This window comes from Vipera ursinii, assembly GCF_947247035.1.
Source record: "Vipera ursinii genome assembly, chromosome: 1".
Taxonomy (NCBI): Eukaryota; Metazoa; Chordata; class Lepidosauria; order Squamata; family Viperidae; genus Vipera; species Vipera ursinii.
Genome location: NC_139512.1, coordinates 74,590,901 through 74,616,070, shown reverse-complemented (window position 1 = coordinate 74,616,070; position 25,170 = coordinate 74,590,901). Strand labels below are relative to the sequence as shown.

The 25,170-nt window shown below is 36.5% G+C and overlaps 1 protein-coding gene across 2 annotated transcripts in view; it reads left to right on the top strand.

The window, feature by feature from the left end:
* Positions 1 to 24,487, top strand: part of DDB2 (damage specific DNA binding protein 2) — a 30,923-nt gene extending 6,436 nt beyond the window's left edge. For both annotated transcript variants that reach the window (XM_083348791.1, XM_083348792.1), the window contains exons 3-11: positions 6,760 to 6,890; positions 9,493 to 9,684; positions 11,583 to 11,728; positions 16,169 to 16,268; positions 16,920 to 17,097; positions 19,673 to 19,818; positions 20,894 to 21,058; positions 21,823 to 21,868; positions 23,528 to 24,487. In XM_083348791.1, the coding sequence (XP_083204917.1) occupies positions 6,760 to 6,890; positions 9,493 to 9,684; positions 11,583 to 11,728; positions 16,169 to 16,268; positions 16,920 to 17,097; positions 19,673 to 19,818; positions 20,894 to 21,058; positions 21,823 to 21,868; positions 23,528 to 23,781 (1,358 nt within the window). In that variant the 3' untranslated portion in view covers positions 23,782 to 24,487. The remainder of the gene's footprint in view (positions 1 to 6,759; positions 6,891 to 9,492; positions 9,685 to 11,582; positions 11,729 to 16,168; positions 16,269 to 16,919; positions 17,098 to 19,672; positions 19,819 to 20,893; positions 21,059 to 21,822; positions 21,869 to 23,527) is intronic.
* The last annotated feature ends 683 nt before the right edge of the window (positions 24,488 to 25,170 follow it).

Below are 25,170 nucleotides of genomic sequence, written 5' to 3'. Positions count from 1 at the left end.
GCAAAATGCCGTGGTGTCGGCAGTTATATATACCTCTAGAATGGCAAATGTTACACTTCTGCTCCACCAGCTCCATTGGCTGCTGGTTTGCTTCTGGGTCCAATTCAAAGAGCTGTTTTGACCTTTAAAGCCCTTCATGGCATTGGTCCAGGTTATTTGAGTGACTTCTTCTCCCTGATTACATCTGCTCATCCCATCAGGTCTGACAAAAGAGGTATGCCACAGTCCCGTCTGCTAGACAGCTACCTTTAGTGCGACCCAGGCAATGGGCCTTTTCTGCCATGGTGCCTGCCCCCCACCCCAAAGTGAGGCTGGCTCCATCCCTGTTGATTTTCCAAAAGTTCCTCAAAACCTGGTTATGCTGTCAGGCACGGGGGCCCTAAGGACCAGCAGGGTACTGAAGTGACTCCATTGTTGTTGACAGCTGCTGCCTTTTCTGAACCTTTAATTCTGATTTTTTTTATTTTTTTCTGCATAATTTTTTTCTATCTTATTATTTTATAGTATATTGTACATTGTTCAGAATCATTTTTGGTGAGTTGTGCGACTAAATAAATTTGATTAATAGATAAATAAAAGTATCTAGGGATTAAATATAAAAAGTAGAGCTAAGTATGAAAACAAACAAAAGTCAAACCTCTAGAGCTTAATTGCTCAGCAAAATTCTCTCCAGGCAACTGTCTCTTAGGGTTTTTCATGAAGTGTCAGCAGATATATTTGTTAAAACCACACTGCTAGAAACTCCATGTATTTTATGTAAGCTATAGAACAAACTGGAATATTCTGTTTCAGAAGGAATTTAAAGTGCAATGGTATATCCTGTTTTTATGTTTTTGGGTTTCTCTCTCTGTATATATTTATGTTTGTCAGAAGATGCTTAATTTCACATCGCAGCTTGATGACTATGTTCAATATTTGCCTTTATCTGAGGAGTCTTCTAGAAGAAACTCTCCTAGCATAAGCTGATTGTTGTTCTGCTCTAAGTTACAAGGGATTGCACTTGGTATTTCACTCAATTAGGATATATACTTGTCCTAGTGAATGTGACATAAGTAAGTGAATAAAAAAGTTCCAGTTCATCTTTACAAACAAATAATAGGGTTTTTTTCTTGCTTTAATAAGGTTTAACATTTTTAATTTTTATGGGAATCCTGGCTTGAAAATTTTACTAAAAAAAGCTGCTCAAATTGTAAGTCCTGGATCCTCTACTTTTTAATATTTTATTAATTATGAAGAGCTGGAATAAATGTTAATCAGATGTGCAGATCATTGAAAATAGGATAACTGTACCTCAGAAGACAGAAATAAAATTCTAAATTATGTCGATGTGTTAAAAAATTGGCTGAAAGTAAAATGATAATTAACAGAAACAAAAGCAAAGTTCTTCAATTATGAAACAAACATCCCAAATACTTATAGATTAGGAAAATATCTGACTTGGTAATGCTGCTGTAAAAAAATTCTTGAATAAGTTGCAATTGAATGTAAGTCCTCAACATGATATGTCTGAGAAAAACACTTAATACAATAAAATTGTACATTATTCTGTTTTGCTCACAATATCTGAGGTTGGACACATCTTAAGTGTCCAGCTTTAAGAAGCATCCAGAGATATTAGAACACATTCAAAGAAGTGCATTGAGGATGATTCATGGATTAGAAATTTAAGTACCATAAAGAGTGATTGAAGGAGGTGGGTATATTTAGCCTTAGGAAAAGATGACTATGTGGGGATATAGTAACATGCTGAAGAAATATGAAAGAATTTCATACAAAAAGCCAAGGCCTGTTTTTTTATCATTCCAGACTGCAGGATTTCTAGCTGATCTGAAGCAATCCATCCTTAATTTTTAATTTTTTTTTAATTTTAATTCCATTTATATCCCGCCCTTCTCCGAAGACTCAGGGCGACTTACAAGCTTAGCAGTAGCCTTCATTCTATGTATATGCCTGCTTATTAGGGCTTTCACACACACACCAAGCAGCATTATTACAAAGTCAGCTTAATTGCCCCCAACAATCTGGGTCCTCATTTTACCTACCTCGGAAGGATGGAAGGCTGAGTCAACCTTGAGCCTGGTGGGACTCGAACCTGCACTAATTGCAGGCAGCTGGTGTTACTTAAGGAGGCATTAGCCCACTGCTAATGCCTGAGAGACAGAATCTACAGTTTTAAAAACTGTAGGTTGAAAGAAACCCCAAATTCAGATGCAGACAAAAGTCTGCAATGCAGAATTATACGTCATTCATTCATTCATACACACACGCACGCACGCACGCACATACACACGGCTTTGTAATACTTAGCAGAAAAACAACTGATACAAAAGGAAAGACATTATTTAAAATTGGTTTCATTCTCTGGTGAAACATCTTCCAAAATTGCTGAGCTATGTAACATTGCCACTGGATAATAGAAGACTGATCTAATCTGACTGTAGCATTTTAGCTGTTTTTAATAGAAGTTATTGATTTTAAGCAATCAAAATATTAGAGTAATGTACCAACAAAAATGCATACATAACTTTTTCTGAGTATAATATTCACAGTAAATTTAATATTTACCTTCCACTGATATTCCCATTGTTGCATACTAAGTGTTCTGCTTAATTTCTGTATCTGTTTAATCATGCAACTTTTGACTTTTTCATTTTCTAAATCATTTCAGTAATCATACATGCACACACAAGCTCCAATAAATTTTTGAGTTCTGTGCTATGTCAAACTAATTATACCACCTTATTTTCATAGTTCCTTTGGAATTTATACTAATAATTATGCATTTTTGACTATTCCAAAGAGAATCTTAAAGAGTTAATTCTTTAATGAAGGTTAAATCTTGCTTTCCATATAAATTATTTTTTTACTGATAAAATAGTTAGCATATTTGCCTTCAGGAAAAATAGTAGTTTGGTATTAGGACAAGAGCTAATAAACCAGGGCCTATTTTTCTTTTAAATTTGCCCCCTCTTTTTAATAAGAGGATAATTGAATGGCCTGTTATGAAATTAACATTTCTTTTTGTAGTAGACCTGGATTTGTGCAAGCCTCTTGCAAGTTCTATGTGGTATTATTCAATCTGTGATCAAGTTTAATAATTTGATAGTACAGGTAGTTCTCAACTTACAACAGTTCATTTAGTGACCCTTCGAAGTTACAACAGCACTGAAAAAGAACGTTATAACCGTTTTTCACACGACCATTGCAGCATCCCCACAGTCATGTGATCAAGATTCAGACACTTGGCAATTGCCTCATATTTATGACGGTTGCAGGGTCCCGGGGTCATGTGATCCCCTTTTGTGACCTTCTGACAAGCAAAGTCAATGGGGAAGCCAGGTTGACCTAACAACCATATTACTACCTCAACAACTGCAGTGATTCACTTCACAACTGTGGCAAGAAAGGTTGTAAATTGGAGCAAATTTCACTTAACAGTCTCACTTAGCAACATAAATTTTTGGCTCAGTTGTGGTCATAAGTTGAGCACTACCTGTATAACTTAAAGTTTGATATAGCCAGTCCATTTTGTTATTTTCCATGTTGTAGAATCCTAAATTGAGTTCTTTGTCTTTTTTCAAATCAAATTATGCCACTCCTTAGCTTTTTAGAACTCATTCAGTATTTTTTCTTCAATTCTTATTGAGGTTGTTATGAGGTATTTTAATGTATATTACTTGCAATGAATCTCAAATTTCTCTCTAATATTTTTCATTTAGTTTGCTGTTTTCAGTGCTGTGAGTTCTAGCGATAGGCAGAAAAAAGGGGAAGTTCAAAGGATTGCTTTTCTTGCCTTTAATAGGTGAGATCTGTTTTTCATCCATGACCTTAAAGTGGGCTTCAATACCTCAGGTGCCTTGCAAACGGAGGACTGGTGTTTTTATGTCTCCATCAATGGCATTTAACTTCCAGTAGGCTATGCATATTTTGCAGATTCACTAATTTCTTGTTCCGGAAAAAATGCTGCACATAGCATTCCTTCTGGAAATGGGTAGATGTTTCCCATTTGTGGAAATCCTACTATAGCCCATCTCCCAATTCTTAAAGTTCCTTCTTTCCAGCTGAAGGGAAGGAGCCATGAAGCCTAATTGCTGTTCTTTCACTGCTTGCTTGCTGCTCTCAGTGCTAACACACACACACACACACACACACACACACACAAACAGCGCTCTGGGCCATAGCAATTCCTTTCTTTTGGGTGGGGAAAGAGGAATGTTGTTTTTTTCCTCACTGTGGAACCAAACAAAGCAGGATACCAGTCAACTGTTGGTTTCAGCGCTCCCTCTTTGGCAAGCTAGAGGGAGTGCGGACCAGTTCAGAAATAAGTGAGAAAACACACTTGCAGTACTGTGCATTGGTACAAACATATTGCTAATAGTGGATGTGTGCGTGAATGTGTGTGGTGCATGTGGAAGCAGCTTCACTTTGATTTTCTGTGCATTGGCTTCTTGGCAGACCAGATAAAGAAGTTGTCCTGTGCTATTCTCTTCTTTTAAAAAAAAAAAACTTCCAGTGTTGGAGCATTCACAGCTTCTGGAGGCAGGTTGTTCCACTGATTAATTGTTTTAACTGTCAGGAGATTTCTCAGTTCTAGGTTGCTTCTCTCTTCGGTCAGTTTCCATCCGTTGCTTCTTGTCCTGCCTTCAGGTGCTTTGGAGAATAGGTTGACCCCCTCTTCTTTGTGGCAACTCTTGAGATATTGGAACACTGCTATTGTGTCACCCCTCGTCCTTCGCTTCATACCCAATTCCAGCAACCATTCCCTATATGTTTTAGCCTCCAGTCCCCTAATCATCTTTGTTGCTCTTCTCTGTACTTTTTCTAGAGCCTCAACATCTTTTTTGCATCTTGGTGACCAAAACTGGATGCAGTTTGTGTGTGGCCTTACCAAGGCATTGTAAAGTGGTATTAGTACTTCATGTGATCTTGATTTTATCCCTCTGTTAATGCAGCCTAGCACTGTGTTGGCTTTTTTGGCAGCTGCAGCACACTGCTGGCTCTTATTTAAGTGATTGTCCATTAGGACTCCGAGATCCCTCACACGTTTACTACTATTGAGCAAAGTACCACCAACACTGTACCTATGCATTAGATTTTTCTTGCCTTTTTTCACCATTTCATTTTGTTAGATAGCGCCCAATGTTCAAGTCTGTCCAGATCCTCCTGTATCATAAGCCTATCTTCTGGAGTGTTGGCTATTCCTGTCATCTGCAAATTTGATGAGTTCCCCATCTATCTCCTCATCCAAATCATTGATGAAGATGTTGAAGAGCACTGGGCCCAGAACAGAGCCCTGGGGCACCCCACTACACACCGCATGTAGATGCGGTTCCATTGAGGACCACACGCTGAGTACGACCTGTCAGCCATCTACGAATCCATCTGGTGGTGATGCTGTCTAACCCACATTTTTCTATCTTATCAAGTAGTAGGTTGTGTTCTACTTTATCAAATACCTTACTGAAGTCCAAGTAAATTATATCCACAGCATTCATTCTTCTGGTCCACTAATTTTGTCACCTGGTCAAAAAAATCTTGGACAGGTTCGGTCAGCACTGAAAGTTTAATTTTTCTTTTTAAATGTTTACTAAATCAAGTGAACTTGGGATATACAGTAGTCGTAATTTTTTGTCATTTGTTTTTGTGAATGGGAAATTCTCTGTCAAGCTTTATTTATTTATACAATTTAGAGCTTTCCCAACTCATTATAAGTCTGGGTGGCTTGTTTATATTTAAAAATCAAGAAACAATAAGGAACCAAACATTGATTATGTGTGCAGAAGACAGACTAACAATCCTATAGTGGCTCAATTTTTTAAAACAAAATAGTTTTGATTTTCAAACAGACATACATAAAATAAAAATAAGCAATTCCCCATTCACAAAAACAAATGAAAAAATAATTACGACTACTGTACATCCCAAGTTCACTTGATTTAGTAAGCATTTAAAAAGAAAAATTAAGCTTTTAGTGCTGACTCAACCTGTTCAAGATTTTTTCCCCAGAGGGAAACATAATGTGATATTTTCTAATTATAGAATCTTTTATTTTTCTCAAAAATTGCTAAATCACATCTCTGAAATCCAGTCCTTTGTATCAGAAATTATAGTATTTTCCCCATCTAAAGTTTATTCTTTTTTTTTTTTTGCTATTATGGCAGTATGAAAAAAACCCATCTTTATTCCAAACTGAATAACTTCCACCTAGTTGGTATATAATTAAGTACAATATGTCTGTCTTCTCAATAATTTACTGTACAACATTATTTCTAAAGGGGTGTAAGGAAGAAATTCATCCTGGCAGGGGTCAAGAATTCCCTCCCCCAAGATCAAAATTCCTCAATTTCCTCAATTTCCTAGTGGAATAAAAATTAATAGTTAACTGAGTACTGCCATCCCTATTAAACATTCTGTGAATTTTTTTTCTGCCATTAACTATTTTTTAAAAATTGCTTATGTCTTACCCAGTACATTCTTAAAATATTAAACATCTGCTTTTTACTAGATCTTTACACGACCGTGTACTAGCCATTTTAGATTTTTTTTGTATCAGTATGCTGATGAAACGTTATATGTTTACATTTACCAATGCATTAAATAATCATTTTTTATTTCTGTCGTTCCTCCCCAACTGTATTGAATTTAGATCTGGTTGATAGTCCTTAATGTGTAAGTAAAAAAAAAAACCAAAAAACTGAGGTCTTACTATACTAACTAAGCAAGTAATCAGATATACCCATTTTTGTTGTTTGGGGACAGGACAAGCTTGCTTTGGCTCCATGGTTCGAAATTCAAGAGTTGCCTTCCATCCATGGGAAATGCAAAAGAATATTGTCCACTACATTTATCAAAATATGGTGGGTGGCACTGTTGGACCACAACTTAAGAAGGTAAAAGTTACCAAATTCTAAAACACTAAAAGTCAATGTTATAATTAATTAGTATGTTTTGTCCTGAGGAATCTCTTTCCAAAGATATTATTTTACATTGTTGGAAAATTTTCAGACAGGTAGCCAATAACTTCCCAGTTCTTTTCTCTCTGTTTTTCAATACTCAGTGTTTCATTCGTTTTAAATATGTACTGTTTACAAAGCTTACGATTGGTCCAACTGCAACTTAGTAAATCTAAAAAGTTAATATGTTTCTTTACTCTGTTTTAGGGCATATATTTTCTGTTTCTTTTAACTTCTAATTTAACTGCTCTATGTTGTAATTGTAGATCTTTTTCTGCCAGGAGTTAATAGACTGTTACCTTACCATGAATAATAAATGCTTTAAATATATCCTGAATGATTCCCAAATTAACTGAATTTTTATTTATTGAAAAAAAACTATATTATGAATCTTCCAGGGAAAAGTATTAAAATAGTAACTCTGATAATTGAGATATTTTTGTCCAAATTCAATGACATTAATATGGGTGCATAATTAGAAATTGTACAGTAAACTGTTGAACCTGATACTCAAAAATTATCTGCGTTTACACATTTAAATAGTCTTCACTATGTCCACTGAATTGAATCCCCAGATGATATTCAAAGGATGTTTAATTTCCAGTTTATTTTTTCCCAAACTAATAATGGATCAAGAATTAAATAGATCATAGTTATGTTATCAGCCTGAAATCCAAGATTAGTAAAACCAACATTAGTAATTTTGTAAAATATTCAGCTTTATCTTTGGTTGAACCATAAACGTATGTAACAGAAATAATTCAACAATATTTTCAGAGTTGAACTGTTGCTGTTTTATAACCAGCAGATACTATTTTAAAGCACCAGGAACTGGATGCCTCATCTTTCTCTGAACCACATTTCTCTAGAATAGTTTCTGCAATTTTTTTTAATCACGATTTAAAATTAGACAGCTCTTTAACCATCTAACAGAATGTTTATGATTAAAATCTTTCTCCTTTTTGTCTGCCATGACTCAGATTCAAACCAAGGTTGCTGCAGCCACAATACTAACCTGGAACTAATGAACTCTGTATTTGATGACTAAAATTGCCTAGTCACCAAATCTTTTGTTCAACTATAAAATTAGAAATTTTTCACTACAATTGCTACTTCCTGGCAGATTTTAAATTTCCAGTTATTTAACTGACTTAATCCCTTCTTTGCTAAAAATATTTTTTCTCATTCAGAGCATTATATATTACATGAAAAAGATCCACCCTCATCAATTTTAATGTATTAAAAATCTTTTTCCTTTTGAATATGCTTCTCAGCTATTTAATGTTCCATGACTCAAATATACTTGTCATTTTAAAAAATACAGAAGTGTATGTGTAGTGATGACTGGATGAGCTCCAGGTCTGAATTGCAAATAACAATAACCAGCAATAAAAAACAAACCTTCTTAAACAACATAGTATGATTCATTACTACCAAAAACAACATCTTGTCTATAGATAATTTATTAAAAACAATTGTTTATTCAACAATTTGAATCAGGAGGATAAGAAAAGGAACCCAATGCATCTAAGAAATATTATAATATTAAAACCATTGCCAAAACTAAGAAGAATACTATAAAATAATTAAAATTAAAAATAACATACAGTTGAAATAAAACCATTAAAAAGCGTTTTGAATATTTGGAAAGCCAGTGAAGGCATGCCAGGAATTCAGACACTGTATAATTGATTGGCCCATCAACTCTCCAAATCAGTTAATTAAGAGATAATAATTAATGGACTGGAGTGATAGTTAGCATGAGTAACCATCTGTTGTTTAAAATAATTAATAGCCATTTCTAAAACAAAAAAATTAATCATGCTTATCCAATCTAATACATTGTAGGATATACAAGATTGTAAAAACAGATGTGACACACATTAGACTTGCTTAGTACAGGCATTCCCAACCAAGGGTGCGAGACGATATTCCAGGTGGTGCAAAAACTTGGGTTTTCAAAATTATAGTGTGTATACATTATTCATTGCCGTTATTTTGAGCTTTTGTAAGGGGTGCGAGAATATATCAGAAGTGTTCTAGGGGTGCAGGGTATAGAAAAGGTTGGGAGCCACTGGCTTAGTAGATTCAACCTAGTCTGAAGTAGATCCCAACAAATTTTTATAGCATCTCTTCAAGTCTCCTGTGCTCTGGGTAAGAGAATTTGAGTAGCATTTTTTTCCTGCTTTTTTGATCTTGGATATGATGCAAGGTATCTCAGCAAGTACCAGATAATTATAGTTACAGTGGCTCTTAAAACTTTGTGAACCCTTTTGAATGTTCAATAATTTTGCATAATAAATATGACCTAAACATGACATTATCTGTTTTCCATTAAAACTAGATAAAGAGTACCCAGTTAACCAAATGAGAAAAAAACAACAACATTGTATTTGCTCATTTATTTATTGAGGAAAACGAATCCAAAGATACAATTAGGCAATTTACACAATTGTTCCTGCCAACTGCACATATGTATAAAAGACTATGTGCATGCAACTGGGGCTCGGATATCACTCTCTTACTGTCTTTGCAACAGTGTCTCCAGGTGCCCTTTGTACGTTCTCTCTACTTCTACCGTCTGTTCCGAACAGCAAGTCCGTTTGACAGAAGAATTACAGCTATGGAATGGCATCCAATGCATCCCAGCACAGTTGCTGTGGGCTCCAAAGGAGGAGACATCATCTTGTGGAATTATGAAGTGCTCAATAAAACATCTTTTATTGAAGGAGTAAGTTGAAGCAGTTTAGTATTAACATGCTGATGAGAGCCATGAGTTATAATTAAATTAAATCACTGCCCTGAGTCCTTCGGCAGAAGGGCGGTATATTAATAATAATAATAATAATAATAATAATAATAATAATAATAATAATAATAATAATAATAATAATAATAATAATAATAAAAAATGTTTTTGAAGAATCAGGGCTGTTTGTCTCCTTACTTTGAAAGAATGGAAATGAGGTAGGAGGGATGTCTCAAAATTGGATAATTATGATTTTAAAGTGGGAAATCTGTAATCTTTTTGGATCTAATTTTATTTTACTTTCGTGGTCCATACTCTTAAGTAATCAAGGGGTTGAGCTTGATGGCCCAAATTCTCTCTTCCAACTCAGTTCTCTGAATGAATGGGAGATATCCTGTAAATGCAGTGAGATTTTTCATTTGCTGTGTAAAGATGTTGCTTTAATATGAACTGTGGTCACCTAAAGACTGAGGTTTACGGTTGTAATAGTTCTATAGTATATTTTGATGTCTGGATTGGATTAGAGGAAGAATTTTTAAAAAAATGTTCCTAGATCTTTTATGTGAGCTTCTGTTTATATTGTTTGGATATATATTTGCATGTGAAGACAAGAGCATTGCAGTCTTGTATTTTCGTTTCATTTTTTTTTTACTGCTTACTGCGGACTTTTTCTTAGGCTAATTTTTAAGAAAAAAATTCAGCACTCAAGATGATACATTGATTGTTATAAGGGAGTTAAAGGGTGGAAGGTTTGTTAATGTTGTAATAGATATTTAGCATATGTTTGCATAAGATTGCTATATGTCACAGGTCTGCAACCCGCGGCTCCGGAGCCGCATGCGGCTCTTTCAGCCGTCTCCTGCGGCTCCCAGTCCTCTGCCAAGTGCAGTCCAAAAAAAAAAGTGGGACTAAAAAAGTTCAACCAATCAATTCAAATATGCAGGGTAGGTGCATATCTCGTCTTGGCTCCACTCTTCAGTCAAACCCTGTTCTGCACATGCGCGCATGTACGCCCATGTGCACACATTTTTTGCGGCTCCCAGTTTTTCCTTTTGTGAGGGAACCGGTTCCGAGTGGCTCTTTCACTGTTTCAGGTTGCTGAGCCCTGCTATATGTAATACCCTGTATTCTGCTTTGGGAAGTCCGGGGGAGAGGGAAGGGGAGAGGGTTGATGGGGAGGAGGGGTTTATTATTAAAATTTTGTAAAACTTTTCAATAAAAAGAAAAGATGATACATTGATTCTGAGAGGAAGCTGGGCTCCTGCCATGTTGCGAGACCACCTGCTGCCATTGTCAACCTCCCATCGCCCGGTTTGCTCCCACAGAGTCAGCCTCCTCAGGGTTCCTTTGGCTAAGCAGTGCCGGCTGGCGACCCCCAGGGGGAGAGCCTTCTCTGTGGGCGTGCCGACCCTCTGGAATGAGTTGCCTCTGGAGCTGCAGACGGCCCCCGACCTTCGGTCCTTCCGCCGTGACCTGAAGACATGGCTGTTCCAACAATCGAGCCTGGACTGACTCCAGTTTTGAATTAGATTTTATTGGGTTAATTGTTATGTATTTATTACATTTATGACTTAATTCTTTTTTAAATTTTGTATATTTATGTTTTTAAACTTTTTATTGTTGTGAGCCGCCCTGAGTCCTTAGGGAGAAGGGCGGCATATAAATTCAATAAATTCTAATTCTAGCATTGGCCAGAAGAGCTGAAAATCCTCCCCACGTGAGGCTCTTTGCTTTGACGCAGTCTGATAAACGTGAATGCTACCTTTTGGGAAATGTAGTTTTATATTTACGTTACTGACACTAATCAGATAATATGAGGAAATGTTCTCCTTCCTGATTTTTGAGTGGCTTTGTGTTTTATCCATTTCTTTTAACTATAGATGGGAGCTGGAGGTGCTATCACAGGAATGAAGTTTAATCCTTTTAATCCAAGTGAACTGTACACATCATCAGTTGCTGGGACTACTGCCTTGCAAGATTTTAATGGCAATACAATCCGGGTCATGGCCAATACCGATGACTGGGAGTAAGATGCAACCTACTTCTTTCAGCTTTTTTATTAGAAGGCAGCATAACCATAAGAAACGGTTAAGATTGGAATGTTTTTCATTGTTCCACTCAGCATTTGGGTGACTTATATTCCTGAGTCACTTTTTAGAGTGCTTATTTTTCTAGTTCAGAAAGTACCTTTAAGGAGCAAGGTAAAAAGATGAGACATACTACTGAGTAAACCAGTTTGAGAAACCTCATAGCTGAAAATCAATATAAAATAACAAAACGAAAACTGACCAGCAGATAAGATTTTCCTTGGTAAAGAGATTTGCTTAAAACATGTCAGATTGAGATGCTATAAAATATTACAGTGTGAGTTTTTGTAGTATTTGTAGCTATGTAATGCTGTACTGTTGAAAAATAGAGGGTTTTTTTTAAAATAGCAATAGCACTTAGACTTATTTACCGCTTCACACTGCTTTACGGCCCTCTCTAAGCGGTTTACAGAGTCAGCTTATTGCCCCCAACAATCTGGGTCCTCATTTTACTGATCTTGGAAGGATGGAAGGCTGAGTCAACCCTGAGCCGGTGAGAATCGAACTGCCCAACTGCTGGCAGTCAGCAGAAGTAGCCTGCAGTACTGAATTCTAACCACACTAGCGCTCTTTAATACTCTGTTTTGGGATTATTCTAGTTCTGTATTATTTTAAATGGCCCTTAATAGTGAGATAAAGAGTGACAGTGTGATATTAAGTAGCACTAGTAGGGTCCAAATTGTTTCCAGTGTTCTGAACTTAGAACAAAATGTTCTGAGGTTTCATCAGAATGTTCATTCCACATCGTTTTGGCTTGATTTAGTAATTCGTTTTAGCTTTTCCCCCCAAGCCATAAAAATTTAGAGAGATTTAAAACAGGAGTAACAAGAATTGTTGTTATAATTGGCCAGAGCCACTTTGGAAGCAGCACGGAGGGTATGAAGGATAATTAGACATATATTTCAAAGAATAAGAGCTTGCTTTCAATATAAAAAGAGTATTGCCCTCTAGCACTGATGTTCACTACTATTTTTATATTGCTATGCGGAACTTAGTACATGCGTTGTAATGTAATATATTGCTGTCCTAGGTGTTCTTTGTATGTTGTCTTGTATAAACAAACATTAAAAGTAAGCATAGATGCTTTACAGGTAGTGTTGCTGAATTTTTGAGATAACAGATAACAAAAACTTGGTTTGGTTCCAAGAAGACCAAACGCAAACATTATGCATGATGGAAACTTAGGCATTGGAAAGAAGCTTCAATGAAATATCCAGAAAACTGCTCTTAAATTGTTTACAAGTTTCATTGTAGTATTTATTTATTTATTTATTTGATTTGTATACCGCCCTTCTCCCTAAGGACTCAGGGCGGTGAACAGTGACATAAATAACAGAATGCACAAATACAGATATTGGGATAGTAAATAAATAAATAGTAAATCCGTTCTTATTTTTTTTCTAGATTCAGTTCTGTCACTTTTTGTGCAGAGGTAGTCTACATAAATTATTCTGAGCAGTAGTGTTGCTTCTCTTGTTTGCTATGAAAAAAAATACTTAGAAAATATCATTGTTTTAACTATTCCTTCTGTAGTTTGATGGTAAATTAACATGTAGCATGGACTACTACCTCACACATTTTTCCACCCACAGTGAAAAGCAAGGAAATAAGAGCCTTGTTTCAAATTTCTGTTGTTTCCAATGTCATACATTTAAATGCATTGAGTTTTGTTCCATCAGAAGAGATGCCAGTTGTTTGAATGGGATATTTTTTTAATGGGACTCTTGTGTTATAATCTAAAAATTTAATATAAAATGTTCTGGATTTTTTTTAAAGTCCTAGTAATCACTGCAATTTTTTTTGAAAAGGGCTAATTACTGAGATGTACAGTTGTCTCATTTTTTGAAATATTAAATAGTTTTCAAGGTAATACTGGTCACTTTTCAGTATTTGTTGTACTTGCTTTGTAAAGTAAGTAAAATACATATAAATATATAGGGGAATGAATTAGCTAGGACTGATGTAGTACTGAGTTAAATTCAGAATTAATTAGGCTGCTACTAACAAGATAATTTTATTTAGTCTGGAGATCACAGCCTCAAGTCCCAATGTCAGATGTTGCTTTCCGATCCCTTGTCCCACTCTAGAAACTATTCAAAAGTTGAATTCAGCTGTAATTTTCATCCTGACCCATTCTTTTCTTTACTCCATTTTTTAATGGATGAAGCATACCATTTAAAAGCTAAGAGTGATCCTTGGCCTGAAAAAGAATAAAGGTAAAGGTAAAGGTTCCCCCACACGTGCGTGCTAGTCGTTTCTGACTCTAGGGGCCGGTGCTCATATCCGTTTCAAAGCCAAAGAGCCAACGCTTGTCCGAGGACGTCTCCGTGGTCATGTGGCTGGCATGACTAGACGCCAAAGACACACGGAACGCTGTTACCTTCCCACCGTAGTGGTCCCTATTTTTCTACTTGCATTTTTACGTGCTTTCGAACTGCTAGGTTGGCAGAAGCTGGGATGAGTAACAGGTGCTCACTCTGCTACGTGGCACTCAGGATTCGACCCGCCAAACTGCTGACCTTCTGATCGACAAGCTCAGCGTCCTAACCCACTGAGCCAATAGGCACTCTTAATAATTTATTTATAAAATTGTAGCACTAGCTACCTATTCTCATTCTAGAGCTGTTTTCTGTCAGTTTCACCTATAATCCAGAAAGACTCCAGAGACACTCTCAGAAGCTTGAGAATTAACTTATGTGATTTGGAAAACAGCAGGGCAACCGGAGAAGGCATTCTTAGTCTGAGGCCCGAGCAGCCGGTAGCCTCTGATATATGAGTCTGTAGTCATAAATTCCATGTTTGGGAAAGAAGGAAGAGAGAATTGCTATTCTATTCATTAAGCTTGTTCTGACTTCATTTGTAGACACTGTGTAGTTACTGTGTTGTTATTCTACTCTACTCTACTCTACTCTACTCCTATTCTATTCTATTCTATTCTATTCTATTCTATTCTATTCTATTCTATTCTATTCTATTCTATTCTATTCTATTCTATTCTATTCTATTCTATGAATTTGCTTAAGCTATTTTCTGCACATACAGGATAGAGTAACATGTTTCTGCTTCAGAATATAAGGGGCCAAATAATGAGTCATTTCAAATGTAGTGTTGCTTTTTCATTTTGGAAGATGAAGCAGTGAAGTATGTTGTGGTCATGAGTACTTGAGCAATCTGTAGTAAAAAGCCTTTAAAATTCCAAGAAATCCCTCTCTGTGTACAAATGTTCTGATCTGTAGGAAAGATTGAAGGAAAAAAACAAAAACACCAGTAGTGACTTTGCAGGCTGCTATGCTACAATTTTGGGCAGCAATTTATAATGATAGAAAAATCAATAAACTATTTTCTAAAGTTTTGCCTTTTCATTGTCTATTGCCTTGTGGATTAATATAAAGCCTACAAGGGGCAATTCACAGTGTATAATTGAGTAAATATTCAAAATAAATTTTTGAAGGAAAAATACATGGATATATATGTTAGACTTCGTATTTCAGAGCTGCATAGAATGTTAAATTTGGATATTTTTTTCAAATATTTTAAATAATGATTAAAAAAACTAGCAGCAATTTTACTTGCAACCTAAGTTGTGATTTGGTTTGAAGATGTTAAATTAATCTGCATTGTTTTGTTTCATAAATTTGAATCTCATCTATCCCTCCTAAAGATTATTTATTGCAGGTAGACCTTGACGTACGACCACAATTGAGCCCAAAATTATGTTGCTAAGAGAGACAATTGTTGAGTGAGCTTTGCCCCATTTTACGACCTTTATTTGCACAGTTGTTAAGTGGATCACTGCAGTTGTTTAAATTATTAACACGGCTGTTAAGCGAATCTGGCTTCCCCATTGATTTTGCTTATCAGAAGGTCGCCAATGGTGATCACATGACTCCGGGACACTGCAACCTGTCATAAATATGAGTTAGTTGCCAAGTGTCTGAATTTTGATCATGTGACCATGAAGATGTTGCAACAGTCATAAGTGTGAAAAACGGTCATAAGCCAGTTTTTTTCCAGTGCTGTTGTAACTTTAAACAATCACTAAATGAATTGCTGTAAATCGGGGACTACCTGTATATTTCGAATTAAAACCAGCTATTTAATATATGGTAAATGCTTTAAGCATGAGTTTAATTTTTCCATGTGATGCCTATAAAGATGTATACCATAGCATTTGACTTTATTACATGATTCTGTGTGTTATATGCTAAAACTTTCATATGTTTTTTTTATGAACACTTCTTGGTAAATAACTCCAACCAATCCCATATCAAAATAAGGTTCTTCAGACTATCAATTTTTAAGTCCTTCTTTTGTTCTTTTTGGTTTTCTTTCACTGCATTTCTATTCGTTATAAAATATAACTCTTATTTCTGTTTTAGTTTCTGGTATTGCAGTGTTGATGTATCTGCAACTCGTCGGACTGTAGTAACAGGAGATAATGTAGGGAATGTGATTTTGTTTAGTACTGAAGGTGAACAGGTTTGTATGTTTTCTTTTTTCCTTAACAAAATAAGCTTAAGGATTTTAGAACTTTTTAATTTGTTTCAGCATTTTTTAATTTGCCTAATAATATTCCATTGAAACTTGATGGAACGTCTTCTAAAACAGTGTCTTAAAGACTCTGATATTGCATTGAGCTGTATGTGCAGTCCAATCATAATTTGGCACCTCATAAACAAGCTGTGCTTCTCTTCTGCTGGGCAATCCTTTATTGCAATAAATGACACAAATTCTTCCCATACTTGTTTTACTCAATCTGGGTGACTGATAGGTAGTGAGAGGCCCTGTTCGTGTGAGTCAATGGATGGGCATAAAATGAATGAATGAATGAATAGACTTTAAGTTTTCAATAGGATTGGGTGGATTCTTGTCTCTGACTGCATTATCTCTAGCCTTATTACTGAGGCATTGTAGATTCTTCATATAGTAATACATATTGGGAGAGGCATCATATCAACAGTAAAGATGGGTTTTAATTTGCCATCACAGCAAGCCAGGAATGAAGGCCATCCCTTAATATTTATTAACATAGTGGGATGTGAGGATGAGCTTTCTTTGCCTAATATCCAAAGACTAGAATCTTGTGCTTTACAATAGCAAAATATTTGCCTTCTCTTATATCCACTGTAGATATGGAATTTGAAGCTGCACAAAAAGAAAGTAACTCACGTGGAGTTTAATTCTCACTGTGATTGGCTGCTGGCTACGGCCTCTGTAGATCAGACAGTCAAAATCTGGGATCTGAGAAATCTTAAGGATAAATCAAGTTGTCTTCATATACTCCAGCATGATAAAGGTGTCAATGCAGGTGAGATAAATATATCAATGTCCTATGACTTTTGTTCATCTTGTATCCACAGTGCCACTTACTTTTCTTTGCATTTACAATTAATCCTATATAGATTATAAATTTCAAAGGATTGTTGGATAATCAGCCTTTTGGCTAAGATCAAGTGTAATATCTGTTCTTATCAGTTTAATATCTGATATGTCCTCTATTTGAGGACTACATATTGTGATTTCCCCAAATGCAGGAAACTCGACTGCATAATTTGTGGTAGTGGGAGAAAAAAAATCACATGAAGTATTAATACCACTTTACAATGCCTTGGTAAGGCCACACTTGGAATACTGGATCCAGTGTTGGTCACCACGATGTAAAAAAGATGTTGAGACTCTAGGGGTGTCAAACTGCTGGCCCGCGGGCCGGACACGTCACGACAAAACCGCGCCCACCCCATTGCCGGCAATGGGGAAAAAGCTCTGATACGTCACGTGACGTCGCGAGTTTGACACCCCTGCTCTAGAAAGAGTACAGTGAAGAGCAACAAAGATGGTTAGGGGGACTTTTTTTTATTGAAAAGTTTTAACATACATTTTATCTTTAACAATCCCCCCTCCCCCTCCCCTACCCATCCCTCCCTACCCCCCCCCTCCCCCCCCCGACTTCCCAGAGCTAAGTACAAGTTATAAAAACAAAAAAAAACAATCATAAACATCCATATGCTAACAACCATAAACTCTAAATTCTATCGCTCTCTAGCTCATATAAGATAACTACAAGCACTATTAATATTAAATTTAAAAAAAAAGGAAGACTTATTCAAATGCTACATGAAACTTTTTAGTCCCATATTTGTTCTGGATATACTCAATCCACTTTCTCCACTCCATAATATAACGTTCTTGCGAGTGATCTTTCAAATAAGCCGAGATCTTTGCCATCTCTGCCAGGTCAGAAACCTTTAAAGTCCATTCTTCTATGGTCGGCAGTTCCACCTTCTTCCAATATTGACCTATTAAGAGTCTTGCTGCTGTAATTAGGTTCAACATCAACTTAGTGTCCACAATCGTAGCATCTGTAATTATACCCAACAAAAAAAGTTGCGGACAAAACTTTATCCTTTGCTTGAAAATCTTCTGCATATTCCACCAAATTTTTATCCAAAAAGCCTTAACCTTTTTACAAGTCCACCATATGTGAAAATATGTTGCATCTTCGTCACTGTACCTCCAGCATTTGGGCTGATAATTCGGATACATACTTGCAAGCTTTTTAGGATCTAAATGCCATCTGTAAAACATTTTATAAAAGTTCTCTCTTAAATTTTGAGCTTGTGTAAATTTTACGTTCCTCACCCAGATCTTTTCCCACGTGTCCATTGTGATAACTTCTTGAATGTTTTGGGCCCATTTTATCATACAATCTTTAACAAGTTCTGTTTCTGAGTCAATTTCTATCAATGCAAGATATATCCGTTTGATATGTGCTGGACCCTGATTTCTAATTTGCTTTATCAGATTTTCATCAGTCATTGTAAAACCAGTTTTCTGATCTTCTTTCCACCTGGCCCGTAGCTTTCCACCTGGTAGTGGGAGAAAAAAAATCACATGAAGTATTAATACCACTTTACAATGCCTTGGTAAGGCCACACTTGGAATACTGGATCCAGTGTTGGTCACCACGATGTAAAAAAGATGTTGAGACTCTAGGGGTGTCAAACTGCTGGCCCGCGGACCGGACACGTCACGACAAAACCGCGCCCACCCCATTGCCGGCAATGGGGAAAAAGCTCTGATACGTCACGTGACGTCGCGAGTTTGACACCCCTGCTCTAGAAAGAGTACAGAGAAGAGCAACAAAGATGGTTAGGGGACTTGAGACTAAAACGTATAAGGAACGGTTCCTGGAATTGGGTATGCCTAGTTTAATGAAGAGAAGGACCAGGGGGGACATGATAGCAGTGTTCCAATATCTCAGGGGCTGCCACTCAAGCTATTCTCCAAAGCACCTGAAGGCAGGACAAGAAGCAACGGATGGAAATTAACCAAAGAGAGAAGCAACCTAGAACTAAGGAGAAACTTCCTGACAGTTAGAACAATTAACCAGTGGAACAACCTGCCTCCAGAAGCTGTGAATGCTCCAACACTGGAAGTTTTTAAGAAGAGACTGGACAGCCATTTGTCCGAAATGGTATAGGGTTTCCTGCCTGAGCAGGGGATTGGACTAGATGACCTCCAAGGTCCCTTCCAACTTTATTATTATTATTATAATTATATAATAATAATAATGATGATGATGATGATGATGATGATGATGTAACGGTGAAATTCAGCATTTGATTTTTATCTGAATTGATCATTATACTTTGTTATTTAGAACAGATCCCCTTGTTGCATTGTCCGTTTTCATACTCGGAAAAAATTACTCAGGATATTAATAGTTATATTAATGAAATACATATGTTTTATAATATTAAGGATATGGAAATATACTCTATTACTTGAACCTTTGGGAAATACTATAATAATTTCTTGGAAAATATTTTTTTAACCTGGTGCAGCACTATGACTTACATTTTTTTTAATGTGTTTTTCCGCAGCTTATTTCAGCCCAACAGATGGTGCTAAGCTACTGAGTACAGATCAGCACAATGAAATCCGGGTTTATTCTTCTTCTGATTGGTCCAAACCACAGCATTCAATTTCACATCCTCATAGGCAGTTCCAGCATCTCACACCTATCAAGGTGACAGGAATATTAATTAGGAATCATTTCTGATGGAGGCATGTTTTTAAAACACCAACTTACAATTCCCCTATAGAAATTGGAAATGTGATTGTCAAACAGGGACATTCATCTAGTAATCCAGAAAAGGGATATCAAAGTTACAAAAAAGTGCATTCTGTCTGCTGCCTGCAGCACACCCCCATCCCTTTTGTGGCTTCTAGAGCTCTATCAGAATAAATGGGGTCCAAAATATCTTTTAAAAAAAAAATTAGGGGAATTTTGGAGGTTTTTAAATAGAGCTTTGAAAATGCTTAAGGCAGCTGTTTCATCCTTTAAAATCTCATTTCTAAAGGACCTAGGACTTACTTGGCTTTGGTGTGTGTGTCTTTCAACATGCCATGAAAAGCTGATGGAGTCCTTGAGCCAAAAGAAATGGTGTCGGTGACCTGTGTCATAGATTTTTTTTTTCATATGTTATTTTACTGCAAACGTGAGCAACAGCATACCGTACAACTTTTGTGTCATTAAAAGAAGCCAGTATAGTGCAAACCAAGTAAGTGGTAAAGAATTAACAGTTCTTTAATTAATTAACAATCAGATTTTTTCTCTCTCCTGTTCTGTCTAATTCCCAGAGACTGCATGGCCACATTCCTGCAGTTTTCTTGGCAAGATTTTTCAGAAGTGGTTTACCGTTGCCTCCTTCCTAGGGTTGAGAGAAAGTGACTAGCCCAAGGCCTCCCACCTGGCTCTGTGCCTAAGGTGGGTCTAGAATCCACAGTCTCCTGATTCCTAGCCTAATGCCTTGTCACTACACCAAACAGGCTCTCTAATCTTAGAATAGATAATAAGTATTTCCAACTAAAATACATACTAGCTTTATGTAGAGTACTATGTAAGGTAAGAATTTATATTCAAGCTCCAGGCGTAGTAGTATAAAAATCAATTGGAATTCTGTTTTTACAACATGATGCAGAAGCTGAATCTGAGTCCCAGCATTTGAAAAAGTTAATTAATGCTCTTGTAGTTCCATTTCCGTGTGCTAGATATAAAATTCTATCAGTGATTTTTCTCACTCGTGTCTTCTGTATTGTAGGCAACATGGCATCCTCGTTACGATCTCATTGTGGTTGGTCGTTATCCAGACCCTAAGTTCCCAGGGTACACAGCAGATGAGCTGAGAACCGTTGACATATTTGATGGAAACAGTGGAGAGATGGTGTGCCAACTACATGATCCAAATGCATCAGGCATTTTATCGGTGAGTGTTGAGACCTAATTTAAAGTTAGCTGTTATGCTGCCACAGTATCTGGGATTCCAAAAAAGAAAAAGAAAGGAATGAGAATGAATTCCTCACTTACGTACATGTTATCATTAATACCTATTATGCATTAGTAGTAGATAGAATAACGTGTCTCAGGTTGGCTTCCTGCTTGCTTCGTAGACTGTTTTTTTAAGATGTAAATCTATAGCCGCCTAGGCATTACTGAATTATAGCTTTCAGCAACCCAAGCTAGCATGGCTGGTGATGTGGCATAAGCAGTGTCTAGAGTACCCAGATCCCTTATTCTTACCGTAAAGGCCCAGTGGAAACTTATCAGAAGAGTATCGATAACTTTAGTGCTGTCCATGTAATGGTGTTCTAGGAATGGTTTCTAGTCGAAAGCTTCATTGGTTTTTGAAGTAGAAGAAATGTTTTAATTTCTGTTTCCAGAGATTTAATGCTTTCAAATTAGGTTTCAAAATGAAACGAACTAGGATTCCCACTGAGTTTCTCGAATGAACTTTTGAGGGTAAGGACTTCCTTTATCTCTGGCACGAGCCAGGGTGCTGAAACAGATAGAATAGCCGGGGAATAGTGCAGGAAGGAGCTCTTCCTATTCAACGCTTTGCTGACTTGTTCAGAATTTTCCCACACTCATTGTTGGGCTTTTCTGTACTGTTCAGAATGTTCGGGTTTCTGTTTTGCTTGATAAGTAGACAGCTGACAAGCTTACAATGCATTATTGTGTGTACATTTGCAGCTCAATAAGTTTAACCCCATGGGCGACACCTTGGCTTCAGGAATGGGTAAGTAAGCAGTTTAATCTTTTCATATTTAGTGCAGTGGTTTGGCATTCCCCCCCCCCCCAAGACCATTTGAATTCAAACATTTGCAGCATAGGCTTAAAACTCTGGACTGCATTTGGAACTTTACCATATGTTTAAAATTACGTTTAAATATTTTTTACCACTTTGCAAGCAATAGCTGAAAATAATAAAGGCGTAATGCTTTAATATTGTAAAAAGGTGTGCTCAAAATAGAAAATGAGTTGAGCCTGCAATAAAATTGCTACCTTCTGGAGTTTCCGTTGTCCTACTTTGCTTTGGCTACAGATTGACAGAAACATTTTGGATGTTCTTAAGTTTCAGTTTAAATAAAAACTGGAAGGATCCTGAAGGGATTTTATGAGGTAAGTAAGGAAAGGCTTGACGTTGCTCCCTTTTTTTATTCTCTGACATCACCTATGGGCTGCCCTGCCGACCCCTGATCTTACCTCTTTTCTCACCTAATGTCTGTACATATTATTGGCCTTGACTTCCTCTTCTCCTCCTCCCCCAAATCACTTTTGCCCAGAACAGTTGCAATTTAGTTTATATTTTAAACAATCCAGCTCTATTTCATTCCAAAACACCTGAAACACAGCTATTTTTGTTTGAGCATCGACCACCTAAGACCAGCTCTGTTCCAGCCATATATTGGTTTATCCAGGATAATGTTTTAGGCATCCCTGATTAAGTGGCTTTAAACATTGACATCTAGCATGAAAAAGAGTTGTTGAAAAACAGGTTTTTTAATAGGTTTTTTTAAAAAAATCCCCCATAGTTGTTTCAGCTACTTGAAGACGGTAGCAAATAATGTATAAAAGAATGTTCAGTGCTTCTTTTGGCTGGAGATCTTGCTTTTCCTGTATCATTAAAAATTTAATTAGTAAAAAAAAATGGGGCATACATTCAAAGGCGCTGTGTTCCATGAATTGTCGTGAATAAAGAGGGTTTTGATTATTTGTTGGGGGGTTTTTTTGGTCTAACAAGTTGCACCCAGCCACAGCTCATCTTGAAAAACTAAGAGGAATCCATCAGAAATTACATAGCCCAACTAGAAAGTTTTTTTTTAAAAAAATCCCATAATAGGTCCATGTTAAATCATGTTTATATTATTTCCAAAAATTTTGGATATATCCACCTAGTTACTAGGAGTTACTTATCTAGGAAAGAGAGAACTGCTGCCATCTGTTGACCTTTCAGATAATAATGTTTTAAGAAGGAAGGAGAAAATATATTTTGAAATAGAAGCATTTTCTTGAAACAAGAAAAAAAATACAGTTTAATTACTTTGGGTCAAAAGATTTTTACACAATTGGGAATCGTTTCCCATAATTGATCCTAGAAAATATAAGGCCAGTACTCGCAAGGAATTTATTTTTAAAATAAGACAATAAAAGTGAACCAAATAGAAAAAATTGAGAATGAACTTTACTATTCTTTGCTGTGTTGGGCAAGATGAATTATACGTGATCTTCAGTTATCTAATTGTTGGAATCGTATTCCTCTAAAATCTCTTTGCAGACTTGTCACCAGACACCAGTTTTAAAAACTGAGCCATGTCTGAGCTCTTGGCATAAATGTTACGTGGTTTATAAGTTATCCAAGGCTGAATTCCTAAGAGTGTGATTCTGTTTTTGACAGGCTTTAATATTCTGATATGGGACCGAGAAGTGATGATAGGTAAGAAGCAGGAGGATCGCATGCAAGCTATGAAAGAGCAGAGAATTGGGCTTAAGAATGTACTCCACCAAAGAGGACAGAGGCAACGACCATCAAACACAGAAAGAAACAAATTCAAAACTAAACTGCTCAGCATTGAATTTGAGGACACTAAAACAAAGGGTAAAGAATACACAGGGCACACTAAGAGAAGAAAGAAGCCCGAAGACTCATGAGTCAGGCTTGTGTCACTAGGGTTTGCTTGGAGTCAAGTTAGTGCTGCTGACATAACTTGCAACATTGACTTCAGAAGAAGGAAGCCCTTTACAGTAGACCATCTTCTTTGATGATGGAAATTACGTTGCAGAACTGAGTCATCCATTATTATCCAAGGCATATACATATACGTGTCCTTAAATGAGCTAAAAAAAAAAAACACCCACATTCTGTTGTGTGTACCTAAAGGCTTTTAATTGTTTAAGACAAAGTACAGTGCACAAAGATATGCTAACCATCTAGATTGCAGTATATTTTTCAGAACTGGCTCTTTTCTTTTTATAATATATTTAAAACAATCTTATGCTTGTCCTATGCTCACTAAAAAATAAGAGCACTTATGTTTTAAGGAGCAACATAATTTGTGAGTTCTCAGACACAGGTATTTGTAATTTTGTGAGATTTGTAAAACTAAAAGATATATATATAGAGAGAGAGAGGTACAAAGAAGGCAACTAGCTATAGGTACCTTACTTTGCAACGATTGTTCTTGTGATTCACTTAACTGTGTTCTTTTGTTCAAAAATAATAAGTTTAATAAGGTTTTGTATCAGAAATTATTCTGTTATACAGAGAAGCTAACTTGCTTCTTGAAAAAGCATAAGAGCTAGGACATAAGCCTGCTCAAAGAATAGGTCTGAGAAGCTTAATAAAAATTGAATGAATGATCAGAGTCTTATTTTGGGGAGTTGTGCTCCACTCATCTTAACTTTTCCCTTCATCTTCTTTCCTAAGCTATATGAATTCTATACAATATATACCGTAAATGTATATTGTATACATTTATATAGAGGGAAATAGAGCTCTTTATTAGCTTCGAAGGCCTGTTAGAAATGCATTAATTTTTATACAGTATAATTTAATCATTGAGTTGGAAGTAACAAAGGTCATCTAATACAACTCCCTTGTTGCAGGATGCACTAGAGCATCTCTAACAGTTCACCATCTAGCCTCAGAGAACTAATATCATGTGGCAGTCTGTTCCACTGGTTAATGACATGTACAATCAGGAAGTTCTTGATGTCTGACAGGAGCCTCCATGCTTGTAGTATAACCTAGTGTTCTGGCCCTGTCTCTAGGGCAATAGAGAGTAAGAGCACTCCCACTTTAATACATTAAAAAAATCAAGATTGGATTATTTACTGGGAAGTTGGTCCCATGTCAGATTCCCTAATTATAGGTAAAAGGTAAAGGTTCCCCCGCACATGCGTGCTAGTTGTTTCCAACTCTAGGGGCCGGTGCTCATCTCCATTTCAAAGCTGAAGAGCCAGCGCTTGTCCGAGGACGTCTCCGTGGTCATGTGGCCGGCATGACTAGACGCCAAAGGCGCACGGAACGCTGTTACCTTC